At 42.3% G+C, this 19,042-nt stretch overlaps 1 protein-coding gene across 2 annotated transcripts in view; it reads left to right on the plus strand.

Annotated features, from left to right (window-relative positions):
* Window positions 1-521: 521 nt before the first annotated feature.
* Window positions 522-19,042, plus strand: part of ABHD5 (abhydrolase domain containing 5, lysophosphatidic acid acyltransferase) — a 40,880-nt gene continuing 22,359 nt past the window's right edge. The window contains exon 1 of one of the 2 annotated variants that reach the window (XM_019984826.2): window positions 522-674. In XM_019984826.2, the coding sequence (XP_019840385.1) occupies window positions 628-674 (47 nt within the window). In that variant the 5' untranslated portion in view covers window positions 522-627. Of the gene's footprint in view, window positions 675-1,106; window positions 1,239-19,042 lie in introns of those variants that run through there. The other variant, XM_019984825.2, reaches the window with a different exon arrangement.

Genomic DNA, 19,042 nt, shown 5'->3' on the forward strand with positions numbered 1-19,042 from the left:
TGTGTACAGAGAGCGGGGATGGACGGGGGCTGCTGGTACTGGTCACTCCTGTAACTCCAGGGTCTGGAGTAGTGCCCCGCATTATCAATGAATAGCGACTGACTAAAAGGTCAGTCGCCCTCTCCCTCTGGCCACCCACCTGCGGGCAAGGGCCGGCCACAGGCCACTCAGCTCCTCCACCAAACCATTTCCATTCGAGAATGCAACATTTACTGAATGCTAGCCGGGCTCTTTCTGGGCAAGTCGCGCCTCAGTCCCCAAGGTACTGCTAGGTACTAGTCTAGTGCCCAGCACTTGACATTCAAAATCAGCGGATGATGCATTAATACAGTCATTATTGAAGCTGGTTACCACCTAACGCTGCCGGACGAGTCTCACCGGTTTCCTGCAGGTGTACGGTCCCGCCTAGCGCTCAGAGCAGAGCGCGTCAGACAAGATGACGCCGGCGTGGCTGGTGGGTGGGGCGGCATGGCCCGGCACGCGCACGCGCGCTACCGCGCCGTCCTGCCCTGCGAGTGGGCGGGCGACGCATGCGCGGGCGGCAGCCTTAAGGCGGCCGCGGCCCCAAGCATCCCAGTCGGCCTGTCAGCCGGCTAGGAGGTACTGTCTGACAGTGGCGCGGCAGCCATGGCGGCAGAGGAGGATGGGGTGAACTCGGCGGACGCGAGCGAGAGGTCAGTGCAGCGGGGGCTGCGTCTGGCTCGGGCGCGCGGGCAGTGCTAAGGACTCTAACCTGCCCGGTCGTTCGGTTGTCCCTCCCCGGCGCGAATCCGCGCGGCGCGGGGAAGAGAAGCCTCTGGCCCCGCTCTGCCCTCAGCGGGCGCCCTTCGGGTCTGAATGTGACCCCGGCTGCGCCAGGAGGCCGCTTGACCCCCACGCCGACGGGTACCGCGGGGTCGTGTGAGCGGCTCCGCCGGGCGGCCGCGGGAGTGGCTGGGCACCCAGCCCTGCTGAGGTCAGTTTTGCGGCAGAGACGGCTGCGGACCCCAGCCCTGCCCCAGCTGGACCCACGGGCGCTGAGCGGCGTCGCTGCACTTGACTCGAATCACGGGAAACGGCCGAGTCACTCTGTCCGCTCCTGAGCGCGGCTTCCGACCTCAGTTAAGCGCTGCGCTCGGCGCAGCCGGGAGCGAGGGTGAAATGCAGTCCGGCTGGGTGTCTCCGGAGCCTGAGGAAGGGGCGGCGCTTCCTCGGAGCAGTGGTGGACCGAGAGTCCAGGTTCACCCCAGAAGCCGCGGGTCGGAAGGGGCTGTCGGGGGGAGGCGGAACGCAGAGTAGGGGAAAGGGGCTGGGGGAGTGAGTCTAAGGCTTTAGTTTTCAGAAAATGTGTAATTTACCCGATAGTTTACAGAAAGAAAGTTAACACGATATGGATAGCAAGTTCACTCAATGATCTTTCAAACAGAGATCTTCCTTTGCTTGCAAGTGTTGTGGTTTTACTGGAGAAATGTGTGTGTTTGCTCTTCAGAAGACACATGTGTAGAAACCTTTATGAAAGTGGGAGAAAGATGTCTAGTGGGAAGCTTTTCTAAAGAAATTTTATTCATTGAAGTACAAGTGATTTGCTATATTGTGTTCAGGTGTACATTAAAGTGATTCAGTGCAGGAAAAAAAACATATATATATATATTCTTTTCAGATTCTTTTCCATTATAGGTTATTACAAGGTATTGAAAATAGTTCCCTGTGCCGTACAGTAGGTTCTTGTTTATCTGTTTTATTTATAGTGGTGTGTATCTGTTAATCCTAAGCTCCTAATTTATCCCTCCTCCCTTTCCCTTTCGGTATTCATAAATTTGTATTCTATATTTGAGTCTGTTTCTGTTTGTAAATAAGTTCATTTTTATCATTTTTTTTTAATTTCACATGTAAGGGATATCCTGTGATACCTGTCTTTGATTTTGTTCCGTTAGTATGGTGATCTCTAGGTCCGTCTATGTTGCTGCAAATGACGATTTTTCATTCTTTTTTTAAGGTCAGTGTTCCCTTGTGTGTATGTGTGTATATACGTACACCACATTTTCTTTATTCATTCATCTGTTGATGGACATTTAGGTTACTTTCCTGTCTTCCAGGACTTATAAATAGTGCTACTGTGAATATTGAGGTGCATATATCTTTTGAAATTAGAGTTTTCATCTTTTCTAAATATATCCCCAGGAGTGGGATTGCTGGATCATATGTTCTTTTTAAGGAACCTCCATGCAGTTTTCCATAGTGGCTGCACCAGTTTACATTCCCATCAACAGTTAGAAGGGTTCTAATGAGAAACTTTTTGATATACAAATATATTGTTTATCTTATTGTTTTCTATCTATAGTTTCATGCACTTGGCAGTAGATGAAGAGCAGTTAATTAGTGGAAAAATTACATTGCTATGAACATTATTGTATTATTTCTCAAGGCCAATCATTCAGATTGGAAAGTAAATAAACTTATATGCTAATCCCCCTATGTGTTTAATATTTTGACAACAGTTCTACTTCAGATGCTGGGAGAAATTTGCGTTATGAAACATAACCTAAATGACAGAGGATAATATAAAGTCCCATGATAGATGGGGTGTTTGGAAAGATGACAGAAGGGAAAAGTTGTGAAATACTAGAAACTAGGTTCTTCCCTTGACTTTTGTTTATGAGTCACTCACTTCACTTCACAAATCTGTTGTTTTGGTTTTTGATGAACTTACTTGTTGAGGAAAGGTGCCTAATGTCATGTGATCACAAGTAGGAACCTGTTAGCTTATCACCATCTAGTTCGTCACATTTTTGGCTCTGAGACTACTTTTATGGGGTCTCTTTGGCCTCCATGTTGTTGGGAGGCTTGCGAGTCCAGGGCACAACCAGGAAAGGAATTTGCGGTTTTGGTTGACAGCAGGAGGTCCCTGTAGATAGACTGTAAACTATCCTTAGCAGCTGACCAGTCATAGGCCCTTGTTGGAGGCAGACCTCTTTGGTGCTCTTGATGATACACTTGAGCAGTATCCAGTATATAAGCTGGTGTGGCCTTGTGAACTCTACTAATCAAGTACCTGCTTATGCTGGGTGTTCCATAATGTATTCATATTAAACCTTAAGGTTGAACCTATGTGCTAGGTATTACTGTACCCATTTTTCAGGTGCGACTGCAGCTGGCACTCCACCAGTGAGTAGCGGGAGTAGATTGGAACTCCCTGGGTATCGGGATTTAGTCTAAGGAGCTTTCCCACATCTCTGCTTGCTTCTCACTGGGATTGGGCTTACTAGGATGTTTAGTTCTTATTTCCTTTGCTTCACTGATACTTTGTTATTTAGTCCTTCATTGATACAGAGCTCACTTTAATTTTTTTTTTTAATTGGTTAATCAGCAGTCGAACTGTCCCAAGAGCAAAATGGATTGTGAAAAAATTGAAGTCTTTGAATCAAGTTCCTTATTCTTAAGACATTTTGGGTTTAGATGGGGCAATGATATTAACAAAGGAAACAATTATAAAACGGTCATTTGAAGGCTTTTTGTTCTTCACTTGCTAAATCATGTCCAACTCTTTGCAATCCTTTTAACTGTAGCCCCCCAGGTTCCTCTGTCCATGGAGTTTCCCAGGCAAGAATACTGGAGTGAGTTGCCATTTCCTTCTCCAGGGGGTCTTCCGGACTCAGGGATCAAACCCACATATCCTGGTTTGCAGACGGATTCTTTACCACTGAGCCATGCTGAGAAGCCACAAAGGCTTTTTGGAACATTTGATTCTTATCCTTTCCTTCCTAGTGTAGACGGGCATGCCTTGGAGCCATTTGGTTTTCAACATCTAATTCTTTTCAGTTGCAGTACAGTTGAGAAAGCAATATGTAACAAGAGTTAGATAGACATCTGTTAATTACTGCAAGGTTTGTCCCAGAGAATGTTTACGTATCAGTTGGGTTTAGAGGAAAGCTGTCATGGAATTGCCTGGTTGCAGAGTAGACCATAGACTAGCCAATTTGCAGTGGTGGTCTAGAGTTATTGCTAAAATTTCAGGAATTTTGCCAACAGTTGGCAACTTGAAATCAGTCATGGTGGTTGTGCTTACATCATGGAAATCATCAAATAGTATCAATAAGGGATTTTTCCCCCTTCCTCTCCAGTTGGGTTTACCCTTCTGGATTTTCGTTAGAGTTTGATTGTGGTTTTTTGCCTTGGAGATAAGATAGAGAAATCCACTCTCCTATCTTTTAAAAGACTTCTCAGATCAGTGACCCCTCTCTGTTGCCATCTCCCCTTTCCAAATCCTTACCTCTTGACTTGTTAAAAATCACAGAACTCCTCAGTGTCACATTCCAGTGGACTTCTATTTTTCTTAATACTTACCTTTCTTGGGTCCTTTTTAGTGTTTGACACTAAAGATAGCTACTCCCTTTGGAGACTTTTATCAGACATTCTAATTCTTATGACATTTTGCTTCTTGTCTTACCTGAGACCAGTAGTTAATTTTGTTTTTTACCCCCATTCACTCTGAGATTCTGTCTCTGTCTGTGTTTTCATTGTGTTGTTTACTCACAACTGCTTGAGCTATCCTGTCTGTAGGGAGGGCTCAGAACTCCTTAGGATGAAGCCTTCTTCAGTACTCTAGTAATGTTTCTAATTGCATATCAAAATTGCATATCAAATTGTGTATCTAATTGCGTATCAAATTGTGTTTGCAACTGGTTTCTCAAATGTAACAAGTCCCAACCAGGATCTCATTTGCACCTCCTTCCCTTGAACTAAACCATACAAAAAGCTCAGTGTGTCTCCTTGACTTCCTGTTTTTGTTAGGGTACTTAGGTATTACCCAGATAATCACAATGGTGTGATCACTCACCTAGAGCCAGACATCCTGGAATGTGAAGTCAAGTCGGCCTTAGGAAGCATCACTACGAACAAAGCTAGTGGAGGTGATGGAATTCCAGTTGAGCTATTTCAAATCCTAAAAGATGATGCTGTGAAAGTGCTGCATTCAATATGCCAGCATATTTGGAAAACTCAGCAGTGGCCACAGGACTGGAAAAGGTCACTTTTCATTCCAATCCCAAAGAAAGGCAATGCCAAAGAATGCTCAAACTACTGCACAATTGCACTCATCTCACACGCTAGTAAAGTAATGCTCAAAATTCTCCAAGCCAGGCTTCAGCAATACGTGAACTGTGAAATTCCAGATGTTCAAGCTGGATTTAGAAAAGGCAGAGGAACCAGAGATCAAATTGCCAACATCCTCTGGATCATCGAAAAAGCAAGAGAGTTCCAGAAAAACATCCATTTCTGCTTTATTGATTATGCCAAAGCCTTTGACTGTGTGAATCACAACAAACTGTGGAAAATTCTTCAAGAGATAGAAATACCAGACTACCTGACCTGCCTCTTGAGAAATCTGTATATAGGTCAGGAAGCAACAGGTAGAACTGGACATGGAACAACAGACTGGTTCCAAGTAGGAAAAGGAGTACGTAAAGTTTGTATATTGTCACGTTGCTTATTTAACTTACATGCAGAGTACATCATGCGAAATGTCAGGCTGGATGAAGCAGAAGCTGGAATCAAGATTGCCGGGAGAAATATCAATAACCTCAGATAGGCAGATGACCCCACCCTTATGGCAGAAAGTGAAGAACTAAAGAGCCTCTTGATGAAAGTGAAAGAGGAGAGTGAAAAAGTTGGCTTAAAGCTCAACATTCAGAAAACTAAGATCATGGCACATGGTACCATCACTTCATGGCAAATAGATGGCAAAACAGTGGAAAGAGTGGCTGACTTTATTTTGGGCTCCAAAATCACTACAGATGGTGACTGCAGCCATGAAATTAAAAGACACTTGCTCCTTGGAAGGAAAGTTATGACCAACCTAGACAGCATATTAAAAAGCAGAGACATGACTTGCCAACACAGGTCCATCTAGTCAAAGCTATGGCTTTTCCAGTAGTCACGTATGGATGTGAGAGTTGGACTATAAAGAAAGCTGAGCACCGAAGAATTGATGCTTTTGAACTGTGGTGTTGGAGAAGACTCTTGAGAGTCCCATGGACTGCAAGGAGATCCAACCAGTCCATCCTAAAGGAGATCAGTCTTGAGTGTTCAATGGAAGTACTGATGTTGAAGCTAAAACTCCAATACTTTGGCCACCTGATGCGAAGAGCTGACTGATTTGAAAAGACCCTGATGCTGGGAAAGATTGAAGGCAGGAGGAAAAGGGGATGACAGAGGATAAGATGGTTGGATGGCATCACCAGCTCAATGGACATGAGTTTGTGTAAACTCCAGGAGTTGGTGATTGACAAGGAGGCTTTGTGTGCTTCGGTCCATGGGGTCACAAAGAGTTGGACATGACTGAGCAACTGAAGTGAACTGAACTTAGGTATTTAGATTCTTCTGGTCCTCCAGATTAAGAGATGTGGTACTGTCTTTTCACTCTCCCTCCCCCACCTCCATTGATCCAAACACAGAATTTATTACCATGTCCAGTAGCCTCTAAGTCCAGCCACCTTTCCAGCCCCATTGTCACCTGGGGGCCACTTGGTTCAGACTCTCATTACTCCCTTTTCTAAATTATTGCAGGTTTTAGGTACATGTTCTGTGCCTATGCTTTCCACATAACTTAGGTTTTTTAGTTACTTTTACACCCCCAAGAGGCGCAGTCTTATATGTAGCACAGCCACCCACAGTAGAGGGCTTCCCAGGTTGCTCAGTGGTAAAGAATCTGCTGCCAGTGCAGAAGATGCAGGAAATGTGGGTTCGATTCCTGGATCGGGAAGATCCCCTGGAGAAGGAAATGGCAACTCACTCCAGTATTCTTGCTTGGAAAATTCCTTGGACAGAGGAGCCTGGAGGGCTACAGTCCATGGGGTGGCAAAGAGTCAGACACTGTGAGCACTCATGCAGTCAGTCGCACACACAGTGTGGTCTTATTATAGGTCCTCAGCCTGACTTCCAGGCTCTTTGCAGGCAGTGAGGCTGCTAACTTTGGAGTCTTATTTCCTTCCTGTGCTCTGGGCTCAAGCCAAGCTGTGTCTTTCATTGTTTCCTACACATATTCCTTGCTTACCTCCCATTTTCCCATGACTTGGTTCAGGTTGATTTCTCTGACCCCAAACAGATGGTGATCTCCCTTCTAAGATCCATGGGTGTTTTCCTACACTTTCTTTATGGCGCCTCCATCATGTCCTGTAGTACCGTTTTTCTGCACTTGTTTTGTCAGATCATTGAAGACAAAGCTTTTGTGTTACTCAAATGTCTGGTTGAGTCCAAAGGGGCTTTATAAATAGAAAATTTCAATAAAATTTTAAGAATTAAACATTTCAACTGTTTTAAATTTATGTTGACACAAACATTATGATAAAAAAAGTCCTAGTACTTGATTACTCATTTTGCAGTTGATTTAAATTTTTTCATTCCCAAATATCAAAGTACATCAATAGATACTGTTATAAGAAATTCAAAGTTTAAATTTGACTAGGATGAGTTTGGGCAGTTAGAATCATAAACGTAAATTATCTCAGAGAATTGTGAATATGGTTCTTCTCCTCGACCTTGGATGAACCAACAGGGAACCATGCTTCACTGTTTTGCCTGTTCTCCAAAGTGCCAGTTACAGACCAGCAAATGCAGATGTCATTCCTGTGACAGAGAACCTAACAGAAGATTTTAAAGTCCCATGGGTGGTACACTTAGTATAAACAACACTGACTAATACCTTTCAGAATCAAATGTGCCTCTGAATGAGTCCTTAAAGCCTGTATTATTATAATAGACATTCAGAAACATTTTATAGTTAGATTTTTGGTCTAATTGCATAGTTCTGTAATTTCTCACTCTTGATTGTGAATCATGAAATAATTGTCTAGAAAAGTGTTTTGTTTTTTTTTTTCTTAAAGTTTATTCAGTTTGAGACTAGGATCTTTAGTTTTTCATTTTCTTTATATAGTGGATAAACTCATTTCGAAACTAACAACAAAATGTAACTTGGTTTTATTAAGCAATGTAAAATCTAAAAGCTCCATGTGTAGCTTCTTAGTTATGTATGTTGGATGATGATGCTATGTCTGGTTCCCCAGAATGGCTTTCCTACTGTGTGCAAAAAGGTATGAAGCAATTGGGGGAAAAGATTTCCAGCACATGGAAAAAGTTATAGGTTAGGAAAATAACCTTAAAAATTGTACAAAAATATTTTTAAATAGAAAAAAAATGAAGAAAAAAATAGTTACAGGTTAAAAAGTTAAAAGAATGCTAATAATGTGTTGAAATATTAATATATTCAAGAGCCTATGTTGTCATTGATCTAATGGTTATGATAATTTGCTTCCCTAGTATCATTTATTTAAAATAAAGTGCCATGTTAATCATTTAAATTATGACTTGTATGAGACATACTCCTTTTTTTTTTCTTCTTCTTCTTCTTTTCCTGGGCAGGATTTAAGAAGTCATTTCCCAGGAGAAAAAGGTCTTTATTTGCCCAAGGGTTATCATTTTCAGTCTGGAAGTTTTCAGTCATTCACTGGTTAAGGAATTATTTCAGAGGAATACATATATTCATAACTCTAATCAGTTTGGATATTTATAATAAAAATGAAAACCTCATAGTTTCTCTAAGTGAGGTAGATAGAACATTTGCTTAGAGTAGCTTATAGAGAGCAGTAATAAACATAGTTTTCTTTCTTGATGGTACCAGTCAGTATAGGCCATTTTAAACAAACCTGTAATATAATGAAATTCTCTTTACTTGTAACCTAATTAGAAATGTTATTTAAGTAGCCAAAACTATGTGGAAACTGACCAGACTTCTGTATATTTTCTTCAGAATACTTTGAAACCTTTTTCACTGTTTCACAATATTTACGGTTTGTGCAATTCATATTTAGTAATACTATGGATACTCAAATGCCTTAGAGAAGAAAACAGGAATTACTAGGAAACTTAAATGTTGATAGCCTAGGATACAAGTACAATGTTAATGCTATTTTTAAAAAAAGAGACAGAGAGAAAGAGTACATAGAAAATTCAGGGGAAAAGTTTCAGTTCTTTTTTTAGAACTCGGGATACTTAAAATCAGATTCTTGAGTTAACAAACTGTTCATATGCTAAGCACATCTTATTTGGCTTTCCTTAGAGTTGCCACCTTTGGTATAGTGTTTTAAAGCTTTTCTTACTCAGAAGTCTGCTCACTAAAAGTATTGTTTACATGTTACAGGTTGCAAAGCAAGTTTATTTAGTATTTTGTTTAGATGCTTTAGGGCTTGAGTCATCAGCCTTCCTAATGAGGTTGGTTCTCAATAGATAAGTCAGTGTATGATAAAATCTTCCTGATGCCATAGATAGAGTCTCTATTGTGAATGTCTTATCTTTATACTACAGCTGACACTTTTCATCTCTTCTGAAATCAGGGCCTCAGCAATGTATGATGGTGTTAACTGTTTATCTGCTTATTAGAGAAGTTAATTTTTGCTTTCTATGTATTTCCCAAGGTTCTGAGGAGGCAGCCCTGTATCTTGTTCACTGTATCATGGCCATGGTAAATTGAATTGTTCTTTTGGATTTTGTGCCCTCAGAAGTATGGCTGGACATCTGACAAACTTCAGACTGTGTGCTTAGTTTCAATCTCAGTCTTGCACACAGTAAGCCGAGAAATGCAAAAAGAACTCTGAATGGCATAGGAGATTTTGTGGAAGAGGCAAAGGGTTTCTTTGAAGATGAGGTCAGTTTACCCCAAAGAGAGGAAGTGAGGTTGGATGGGTGTTTTAGAGAGTTGAATCATAGAGGTTGCCAGCTAAGGTGTGGGAACTCATGAGCAAAAGCTTATAAACTGAAGGGAGGAAAAGGTAGACCCTTGCTGTCACTCTTTAAAAATGTGCTTTTGAGCCTATTATGCGCTAACACTCAATCCTGTAGAATAACTCTAAGAAAAAAATTAAGGCACTTTATATAAAACATTGTCATCTAGTTAGGGCAAAAACTGATTAGACAGAAACACGAGGGCTAAGGAAGAGAGGTATCTTTACAATTCCATTAACAGTGGAGATAAACTTTTACTGTATTTTGTTAAATATATATTTTTCAGTTTAAATACACTTTAGAAAAACTCCACTTAAAAAAAATTATCTACTTTGTTGAAAAAGCTGCTGTAAAAAACCTGGAGAGTTATTATTGGCCCCTCTTGTGGTTGAAGAGCCCTTGTTTTTAATGTAATGCAATAAAAAGCCTTGCAAACATAAAAACATTATTTTGCCCCTTCTGTTTGAGTTAAGGCAATCACTGGGAGGCAAAATGCATAGACAAGACAATCGTACCCCTTAAAAATTGGTTTTGTGGTGATTGATGAATAGGTGAAGGTAGGCATGATTCCTATATTAACGGCTGCCACGTCACATTTTAAACTCTAGTGCCTTGTGCATAGTAGGCATTCAGAAACTGAAATTTTTTATATATAATTTGAATACTGAAACAAAGATTGCATTTGTGTTTCCTCTGCCCCAATGTGTCTATGTTGTGAGGGGGAACAATAGTAGATTATACTTCATTTTACTTGTATTTGTTGTTTTTGTTGTAGAGAGAAAGAAAAGTCACTCAGTCATGTCTGACTCTTTGAGACCCCATGGACACCAGGCTCCTCTGTCCGTGGGATTTTCTAGGCAAGAGTACTGGAGTGGGTTGCCATTTCCTTCTCCAGGGAACTTCCCGACCCAGGGATTGAACGAACCCAGGTCTCCCACGTTGTAGACAGATGCTTTACCGTCTGAGCCACCACTGGCCTCTGATTCTCTTTGGCCAAGAACTGTGCTGTTATTGAGGGGTATTTGCTGGAAAAAATTAATGAAATTGAGTTGTGAGTAACTTCCTATTGGTACTAATTCATGTACTTGTGGCTAGACATAGGTGTTGATGACCATCTTGTCAAGAACTTTTTTTTTTTAATTTTAAGCTCTGAAGAGCATGAGATTCTTTTAGTTGCCTGTTAAGCTGCAACTAAAAAACAATAGTTCTAGTTGCAGCTTAGCAGGCAGTTGAATAAATTGAAAATTTCATTGCTGAGGACTTGAGTTGTTTTTCCTTTATAATTTGTCAGTAGTTTACATATTTGCAAATAATCTGATAATAGTAATGCTTTCTGTTATCTTGATACCTTGATAATAAGTTATAGGTAGCATTTGTCAGAGATGCCTAGAGGTCTTGCTGCTCCTAAACTGCTAAGTCACTTCAGTCGTGTCCAACTCTGTACGACCCCATAGACAGCAGCCCACCAGGCTCCTCCATCCATGGGATTTTCCAGGCAAGAGCACTGGAGTGGGGTGCCATTGCCTTCTCCGGCTTAGAGGTCTTACCTCCTGTTAATTCAGAAGCTTTGAAACTGGTTGCAGAGAATGTTAGGTTGGAGCCTCATTTTAATATAGGCTGTTATGGATATTCTGTTCGATCCTTTTTTATTACTGAGGCATAATTGACATATATCTTTGTATTTGTTTCAGGGGTATAACATAATGATTTGGTATTTTTATATATTGTGAAATGATCATCACAGTCCTAGTCTAGTTAACCATGCAAAGTTATAGAATTTTTTTCTTGTGATGACAGCTTTTTTAGATTTGCTCTCTTAGTAGCTTTCAAATATACGTACAGTATCAGTAACTATGGTTGCCATGCTATACATTGCATCCCCATGACTTATTTTATAGCTTATTTTATGGCTTACTTATTTTATAGCTTATTTATATTTTACTCCCTTCACCCATTTTTCCCACTCTCCTCCTCTGTCAACCACCAGTTTACCTCTGAGCTTTATTGTTGTTATAGTTGTTTTGAAAGATTCCACATGTAAGTGAGATCATATGAATTTGTCTTTCTCTGTCTGACTTAATTCACTTAGCATGATACCCCTAGGTTCACCCATGTGGTACAGATGTTAATATTTCACTCTTTATGGCTGAATAATATTCCATTATGCATATGTTTTGTGTAACGTACACCCTTTCTCTATCAGTTTGTTGATGAACACTTAGGTTTTTTTCCATATCTTGGCCATTGTATTATAGACAATGCTTCAGTGAACACTGGGGTGCATATATCTTTTCAAGTTACTTTTTTTTGTCTTCAGATAAATACCCAGAAGTGGAACTGCTGGATTCTAGGGTAGTTTTATTTTTTGAGGAAACTTTATACTGTTTTCCACCAACAGTGTTCAAGGGTTCCTTTTTCTCCATATTATCTCTAACATTTTTTCTTTCTTACCTTTTTGATACCAGCCATTCTAACAAGTGTGAGAGGATATCTCATTATGGTTTTGATTTACATTTTTCCGATGTTAGTGATCTGAGCATCTTTTCATCTGTCTGTTTGCCATCTGTATGTTGTCTTTGGCAAAACGTGTATTCAGATCCTCTGCCCATTTTTTAACTGGACTTTTTTTTTTCACTGTTGAGTTGCATGAGTTCTTTATGTATTTTGGATATTACCTCTTATCAAATTTATGATTTTCAGATATTTTCTCCCATTTTGTAGGTTGCCTTTTCGTTTTGTTGAGGGTTTCCTTTGCTGCGCAGAAGCTTTTTAGTTTGATGTAGTTGCACTTGTTTATTTTTGCTTTCGTTGTGTTCTTTAAAAACTGATACCTGAGTGTTTGGCTTCCAATCAGCCTAAATCTAGGTGCTGACTGAGATCCTCCCCTTTGGGACCCTGTGTTGGCATACCCTCAACTACTGGGAACTAGTAAAAATAAAATTAGCTTCTTGGACAATCACAAAGGGTTGAAAGACAGCCAGGAGCTAGGGCAGGGCTGAACACTAAGATTCATCTCTTGCAACCAACTCTTTACCCTTTCGGAGAAGTGATTGTTTTTCATCTAATGCATAGAAACCAACACAGAGAATCAAGCAAAGTGAAGAAACAAAGGAATATGTTTCAAACGAAAAAACATGATAAAACCTCAGAGGGGGAAAAAACCCTACCGAAATAGAGATAAGTGCTATAGGACCACAGTCAAAGCCTCCCTACTGTCCCCGGATCTGGAGGTGTCCTCTGGGCAGCAGTCACACAAATCAGGGCTCCAGAGGATTGGACGAGCTCCCTTCTGGAGGATGCTGGTGAGCTATAGCATGGCAGAGGGTGAGTGTAAAAAGGCATCCCCCAGCCTGTGCTCCGTGAACGCACCTCTGTAGTTGCTCATGTGTGCCACACCAGAAACCTGCTTCTGAGGCCAAAACTCCTGGACAAATAAACAGGCCTCTTCTGAGAGAGATGAGGGGTGTGTTTTGTCTGTGTTGGTGTCCTGGGGGTGATAGTCTTCAAGAACTGTCTCTGTGATTGTTACAGCCCCACGGCACCCAGGAACACAAGCCCCTCTGACTGCCAGAGCCAGGGGAAAGAAGGGGTGTCCTCTGGATAGCAGACCTAAAAACTGGGTCACCAAACAGAAGATGGCAGGGAGCAGGAAGATGATGTCCACCAGTCTCCATCCCTGGGGAGCATCCCAGCAGGCCCCTGCCCCTTCTGCCGTCGCTTTAAGACTAGGAAGTGAGTCTCTCACATGAAGCCGGGGTGCTTTCAGGGGGCTGCTTCTGGGCTGGGCCCTGGTGCCTGTGAGGCTACACACAAGCCCTTTGAGAACTGTTCTTTGGTATCCACACCCCACGTGTGTCATGGCCTTGAGCCTTAAAACCAGACGTTTTGGGGCTCATCTTTCAGGTGCCAGTCTTCAAAGCCAGGGAGCCCTATGTGAGTTATGAGCTGTTTGCTCCTCAGGGAGAAGCTCTGGGTTTTGCGTTACCTCCTTATTGTGGGTAGCTGCACTATATAGTCAGAGAAGGCAATGACACCCATTCCAGTACTCTTGCCTGGAAAATCCCATGGACGGAGGAGCTTGGTGGGCTGCAGTCCATGGGGTCACTAAGAGTCGGATACGACTGAGCAACTTCACTTTCACTTTTCACTTTCATGCACTGGAGAAGGAAATGGCAACCCACTCCAGTGTTCTTGCCTGGAGAATCCCAGGGACGGTGGAGCCTGATGGGCTGCCGTCTATGGGGTCACACAGAGTCGGACACGACTGAAGTGACTTAGCAGCAGCAGCAGCAGCATTTATGGTGAGATTGTCTCAGCCTTTCCCACCTGCTTCGAAGTGGTTTCTCTCTGGTTTCCCCCTTTTATGGAGGGCTTGCTCAGCCAGCTTTTAGGTTGTTGTCAGAGGAGACTGTTCCATCTATAGCTGTGGATTCAGTGTATGCGTGGGGGAGATGAGAGTGGGATCTTCCATTTAGAACTGGAACCCCAGCATTCCTCTTTTCACATATTGTCTCCACAGTATAACCCACCTGCCGTGAAAACCTGACCAAGTAAGTACATTGGCTTATGTTGTTCAGTCGCTCAGTCATGTCTGACTCTTTTGTGGCCCCATGGACTGTAGCCCGCTAGACTCCTCTGTCCATGGGATTTCCCAGGGGAGGATACTGGAATGGGTTAGCATTTCCTGCTCCAGGGGATCTTCCTGAAGCAGGGATCGAACCTGAGTCTCTTGCATCTCCTTGATTGGCAGGTGGGTTCTTTACGCCCTGAGCTACCTGGGAAGCTCACACCTGCTTAGAGTCCTGTCCTGTAATCCTCTGTGTGTATGTGTGTTCATATGCATACATACATACATAGTTATGAAACTTACTATGAAGTCTTTATATCTAAAGACAACAAGAAATTTGACTAGCAGATAAAAAGGAAAAATTTATGTATATGAAGAAATAAGTGTGAAGCACCAGGCTTCTGATCACCTTCCTAAATTGTTCATTCTGTTGATTACCCTTTTCTTGACTGACCTTTTTGCACTGACATTTGTTTGTTTTTTGTTTTGTTTTGGGAGGTTCAGGCCTGTAACTTGCCCACGTCCTATCTTCTAATAAGAACCTGTGGTACTGGAGGTGCTCTCTGCCTATAGAAACGATCCTCATTTGCCTTCCTTCATCTGCTTCTTTTATTTCTTATGACCAAGGCCTTCATTTCACACACACAGTTATGAAGCACTCACATGGCCATCAGCCAGTTAGTGTTTTTGGCACTGGCATTATAAGAATGATGTTAAACGTGGGTTTAGCATTCGTTACGCTCACAGTGCAATAGGGCAGATAAATAACGTAAACAAGTAACCAGAGCAATAATACTAACTGTATATGTGACAAGGGTCAGAGGAGTGACTAATGACGCTTGGCATCAGGATCAGGGACAGTAAGTATCTCAGAAAAGACAAGGTGTTCTGGACAGAGGCAGAGCCACAGAGGCATAAAATATTATGAAATTTGGGGAGTTATGAGGTACTGAAAAAGTACAGTGTGAAAAGACAAGATGGGGAGAGGTTAATCTATGGATGGAATGTGAAGCATTTTTTGCGCGGCTCTAAGGAATATGACTTTGTTCTATAGGTAATGACAACTCCTCAGACATTTTAAGGAATGTGGTCGCCTGAGAAAAAAGTTTTGAAGTCACTCAGTTCAAGTCACACCTCTATGTCGTTTACTTACAGATGGCATCACTGACTCAATGGACATGGGTTTGGGTGGACTCCGGGAGTTGGTGATGGACAGGGAGTCCTGGCGTGCTGCGGTTCATGGGATAGCAAAGAGTCGGACACGACTGTGCAACTGAACTGAACTGAACTGAACTTGCTAGTGGTATACTCTTGGGCTTTTTGCTTGACATTTCTGAACCTCAGTGTTCACATCTGTGAAATGGGTGTAGCCTGAACTGAGAGTATCTTGGATTGTGAGTGACTTAATCATTCAGCAAACTTTATTTATTGAGCACCTGTTATACATAATGCCTAGAGAAATTTTATAGGGAAGGGAAATGCAGTAGGATGAGCCTACAAACCCTAGAAAAATGGGGTAGATGCTGTATCACCCTATTCAGAACTTAGCTATTATTAGCTATTATAGAACTTAACTATTCAATGTTATTCTTTTCTTTTTTAAAGATTTGTTGTTGTTGTTGTGAACCATTATGAAAGTCTTTATTGAATTTGTCACATTATTGCTTCTGTTTTATGTTGTCATTTTTTGGCCACAAGGCATGTGGGGTCTGAGCTCCCCAACCAGGGATTGAACCCACACCCCTGGCATTAGAAGGTGAAGTCTTAACCACTGGACCATTACCGAAGTCCCTCACAGCTGTTCTTACTCCTGTATTCTCTATTGTTATTGGTGGCACCTCAGACAGAAACCTAGGAATCCTCTAGTATCCCTTCTTTGTAACCAATTATCAAATTCAGACTGTTTACCTTTTTTTTTTTTTTTTTGGTGTAAAATTTTATTATGATGAAATACACTTAAGTTTTTATGTATTCATTTGCTGAATTTTGACTTACATGCATACATCCATGTAACCCAATTGTATATTAAGATGGAGAGCTTCACAGTCATCCACTTCTAATTCATTGCAAGCAGTACACTTAAGGTGAAGCAAAAAACTTCATATCATGAATGTGTATTAATATGCTAGGTATTGGGATAGAAACTGAGCATTCAGTGAGTCCTTACCTTCAGAGATCTTTCAGTTAGGTGAGGATACTGATGAATAAATGTGAGCTTGAGGACACAACTTGAGAATTAAGAAAATAGAGCTTGATTACAGGAGTCCATCCTGCCACCTTGATCTAACCCTTTTTTGGGTATGTGGGAGAAATGGAATCTAATCTGAGGTTGATAAGAGTCTAATGAATCATGGGAAGAAGGGGAGAGGTGTATTCCAAGGATATTCAGGTCCAGGAAGCAAGAGGACAGGGAATGTTATATGTCTAGAGGACAGAGAATAAGAAATGCCAAAACTGCCATTAAAGCTTCAAGTGAAAGGCTGAAGCAGGGCTGCAGTTCCCAGTGCAGGTCATCTAGAAGCAGCCTTACCTTTGAGACAAGCAGTTTATGTAAAATGACGATTCTCTGTCAATTCTTATCTTTGCGCTCCCTCTGAACCTCATATAAAACTCTTATTTTATGCCTCATCAATGTTAGTGAATCATAGCTATTGTTGTCAGTATAATATCAACTACTGTTTATTGAGTGTATTTACTCTATCTTGGAACATACTTCCTGCTTCAGAAGACATGTGGCAGTGGGAAGGCATGTAGTAGGGGCACAGGTAACTGGAGTACTGCTGCTCGGGTGAGGAATACCAGCAGCCACGGGAACCGTGAGAGACTAGGAAAGAGTTTTTCCCTTAGAGCCTACATTGGGAGGGTGGCCTTGCCAGCAGCTAGGTTTCAGCCCAGTGACACTGAATTCAGACTTTGGGTCTCCAGAGCTGTGACAGAATGAATTTCTGTGGCTTAAGCATGTGGTAATTTGTTAGAGCAGCCATTGGAAACAGTGCCCCTGTCACCTCGCCACATGCATGGCATGCTTCATTATGTACATGTGCTCATGCCTTTCTTACACGGGGACTGCCTGAACCACCACTGCAGCTTTCGAAATATCCTCTGGTTTCGGTTCAAGATGGTGGAGTAGAAGGCTGTGTGCTCATCTCCTCCTGCGAGAGCACCAAAATTGCAACTAGCTGTTGAACAGCCATCAACAGGAGGATGCTGGAACCCACCAAAAGAAAGATACCCCACATCCAAAGACAAAGAAGAAGTCACAGCAAGATGATAGGAGGGGGGCGATCACAATAAAATGAAAATCCCAAACCCACCAGGTGGGTGATCCACAGGCTAGAGAATAATAATGCCAATGAAGTTCTCATACTGTTGTGAAGGTTCTGAACCCTACATGAGGCTTCCCAGCCTGGGGATCTGACAAAGGGAATCTGGCCTTGAGGGCCAGCGGGATTCAATTATAGCCTTTCCAGAGGACTGAGGGAAAACAGACTCCAGTCTTTGAGGGCACAAACAAAATTTTGAACACACGAAGACCCAGAGGAGAGCAGCAGTAACCCCACCGGAGACTGAACCAAAACTAGTGTTGGAGGGCCTCCTCTGGAGGTGTGGGTTGGAGGGGCTCACTGCAGGAATGGGGGCACTGGAAGGGCCCCCTTGGCGTAAAGCCTCTTGGAGTTCACCATTAATCCTACCATAGAGTCTGTAGACCCCAGGGCTGGGTTGCCCCAGGCCAAACAACTACCAGGGAGGGAGTGCAGCCCTACTTATCAGCAGATAATTGGGTTAAAGCTTTACTGAGCAAGGCCCTGCTTGCCAGAGTAAGACCCAATTTTTCCCATGCCAGTCCCACCCATCAGGAAGCTTACACAAGCCTCTTAGCCTCACCCATCAGAGGACAGACAGAAGCACAGTTTTGCAGCGGCTAAAACAAAAACTGTATTACAGAAGGTTAACCACGATGAAAAAGCAGAAAGTTATGTCCCAGATGAAGGGACAAGATAAAACCCCAGAAAAACAACTAAATGAAGTGGAGATAGATAACCTTCCAGAAAAAGAATTCAGAATAATGATAGTGAGGAAGATCCAGGATCTTGGGAAAAGAATGGAGGCAAAGATTGAGAAGATATGAGAAATGTTTACCAAGGACTTAGAAGAATTAAAGAACAAGCAAACAGAGATGAAGAATACACTGCTACTGCTAAGTCGCTTCAGTCGTGTCCAACTCTATATGACCCCATAGACGGCAGCCCACCAGGCTCCCCCATCCCTGGGATTCTCAAGGCAAGAACACTGGAGTGGGTTGCCATTTCCTTCTCCAATGCATGAAAGTGAAGAGTGAAAGTGAAGTCGCTCAGTCGTGTCCGACTCTTAGCAACCCCATGCACTGCAGCCTACCAGGCTCCTGCATCTAGAAGGAACCAATAGCAGAATAACTGAGGCAGAAGAATGGATAAATGAACTTGAGGACAGAATGGTGGAAATCACTGCCACAGAAGAGAATATAGAAAATAGAATGAAAAGAAATGAAGACAGCCTAAGAGACCCTCTGGGACTACATTAAACACACCTGCATTCACACTGTAAGGGTCCCAGAAGGAGAAGAGAGAGAGAGAGGACCTGAGAAAATATTTGAAGAGATAATAGCTGGAAACTTCCCAAACATGGCAAAGCAAATAGTCAACCAAGTTCTGGCAGCACAGAGAGTCCCAGGAAGGATAAATC

The sequence above is a fragment of the Bos indicus genome, chromosome 22 (genome assembly GCF_029378745.1).
Source record: "Bos indicus isolate NIAB-ARS_2022 breed Sahiwal x Tharparkar chromosome 22, NIAB-ARS_B.indTharparkar_mat_pri_1.0, whole genome shotgun sequence".
NCBI lineage: Eukaryota > Metazoa > Chordata > Mammalia > Artiodactyla > Bovidae > Bos > Bos indicus.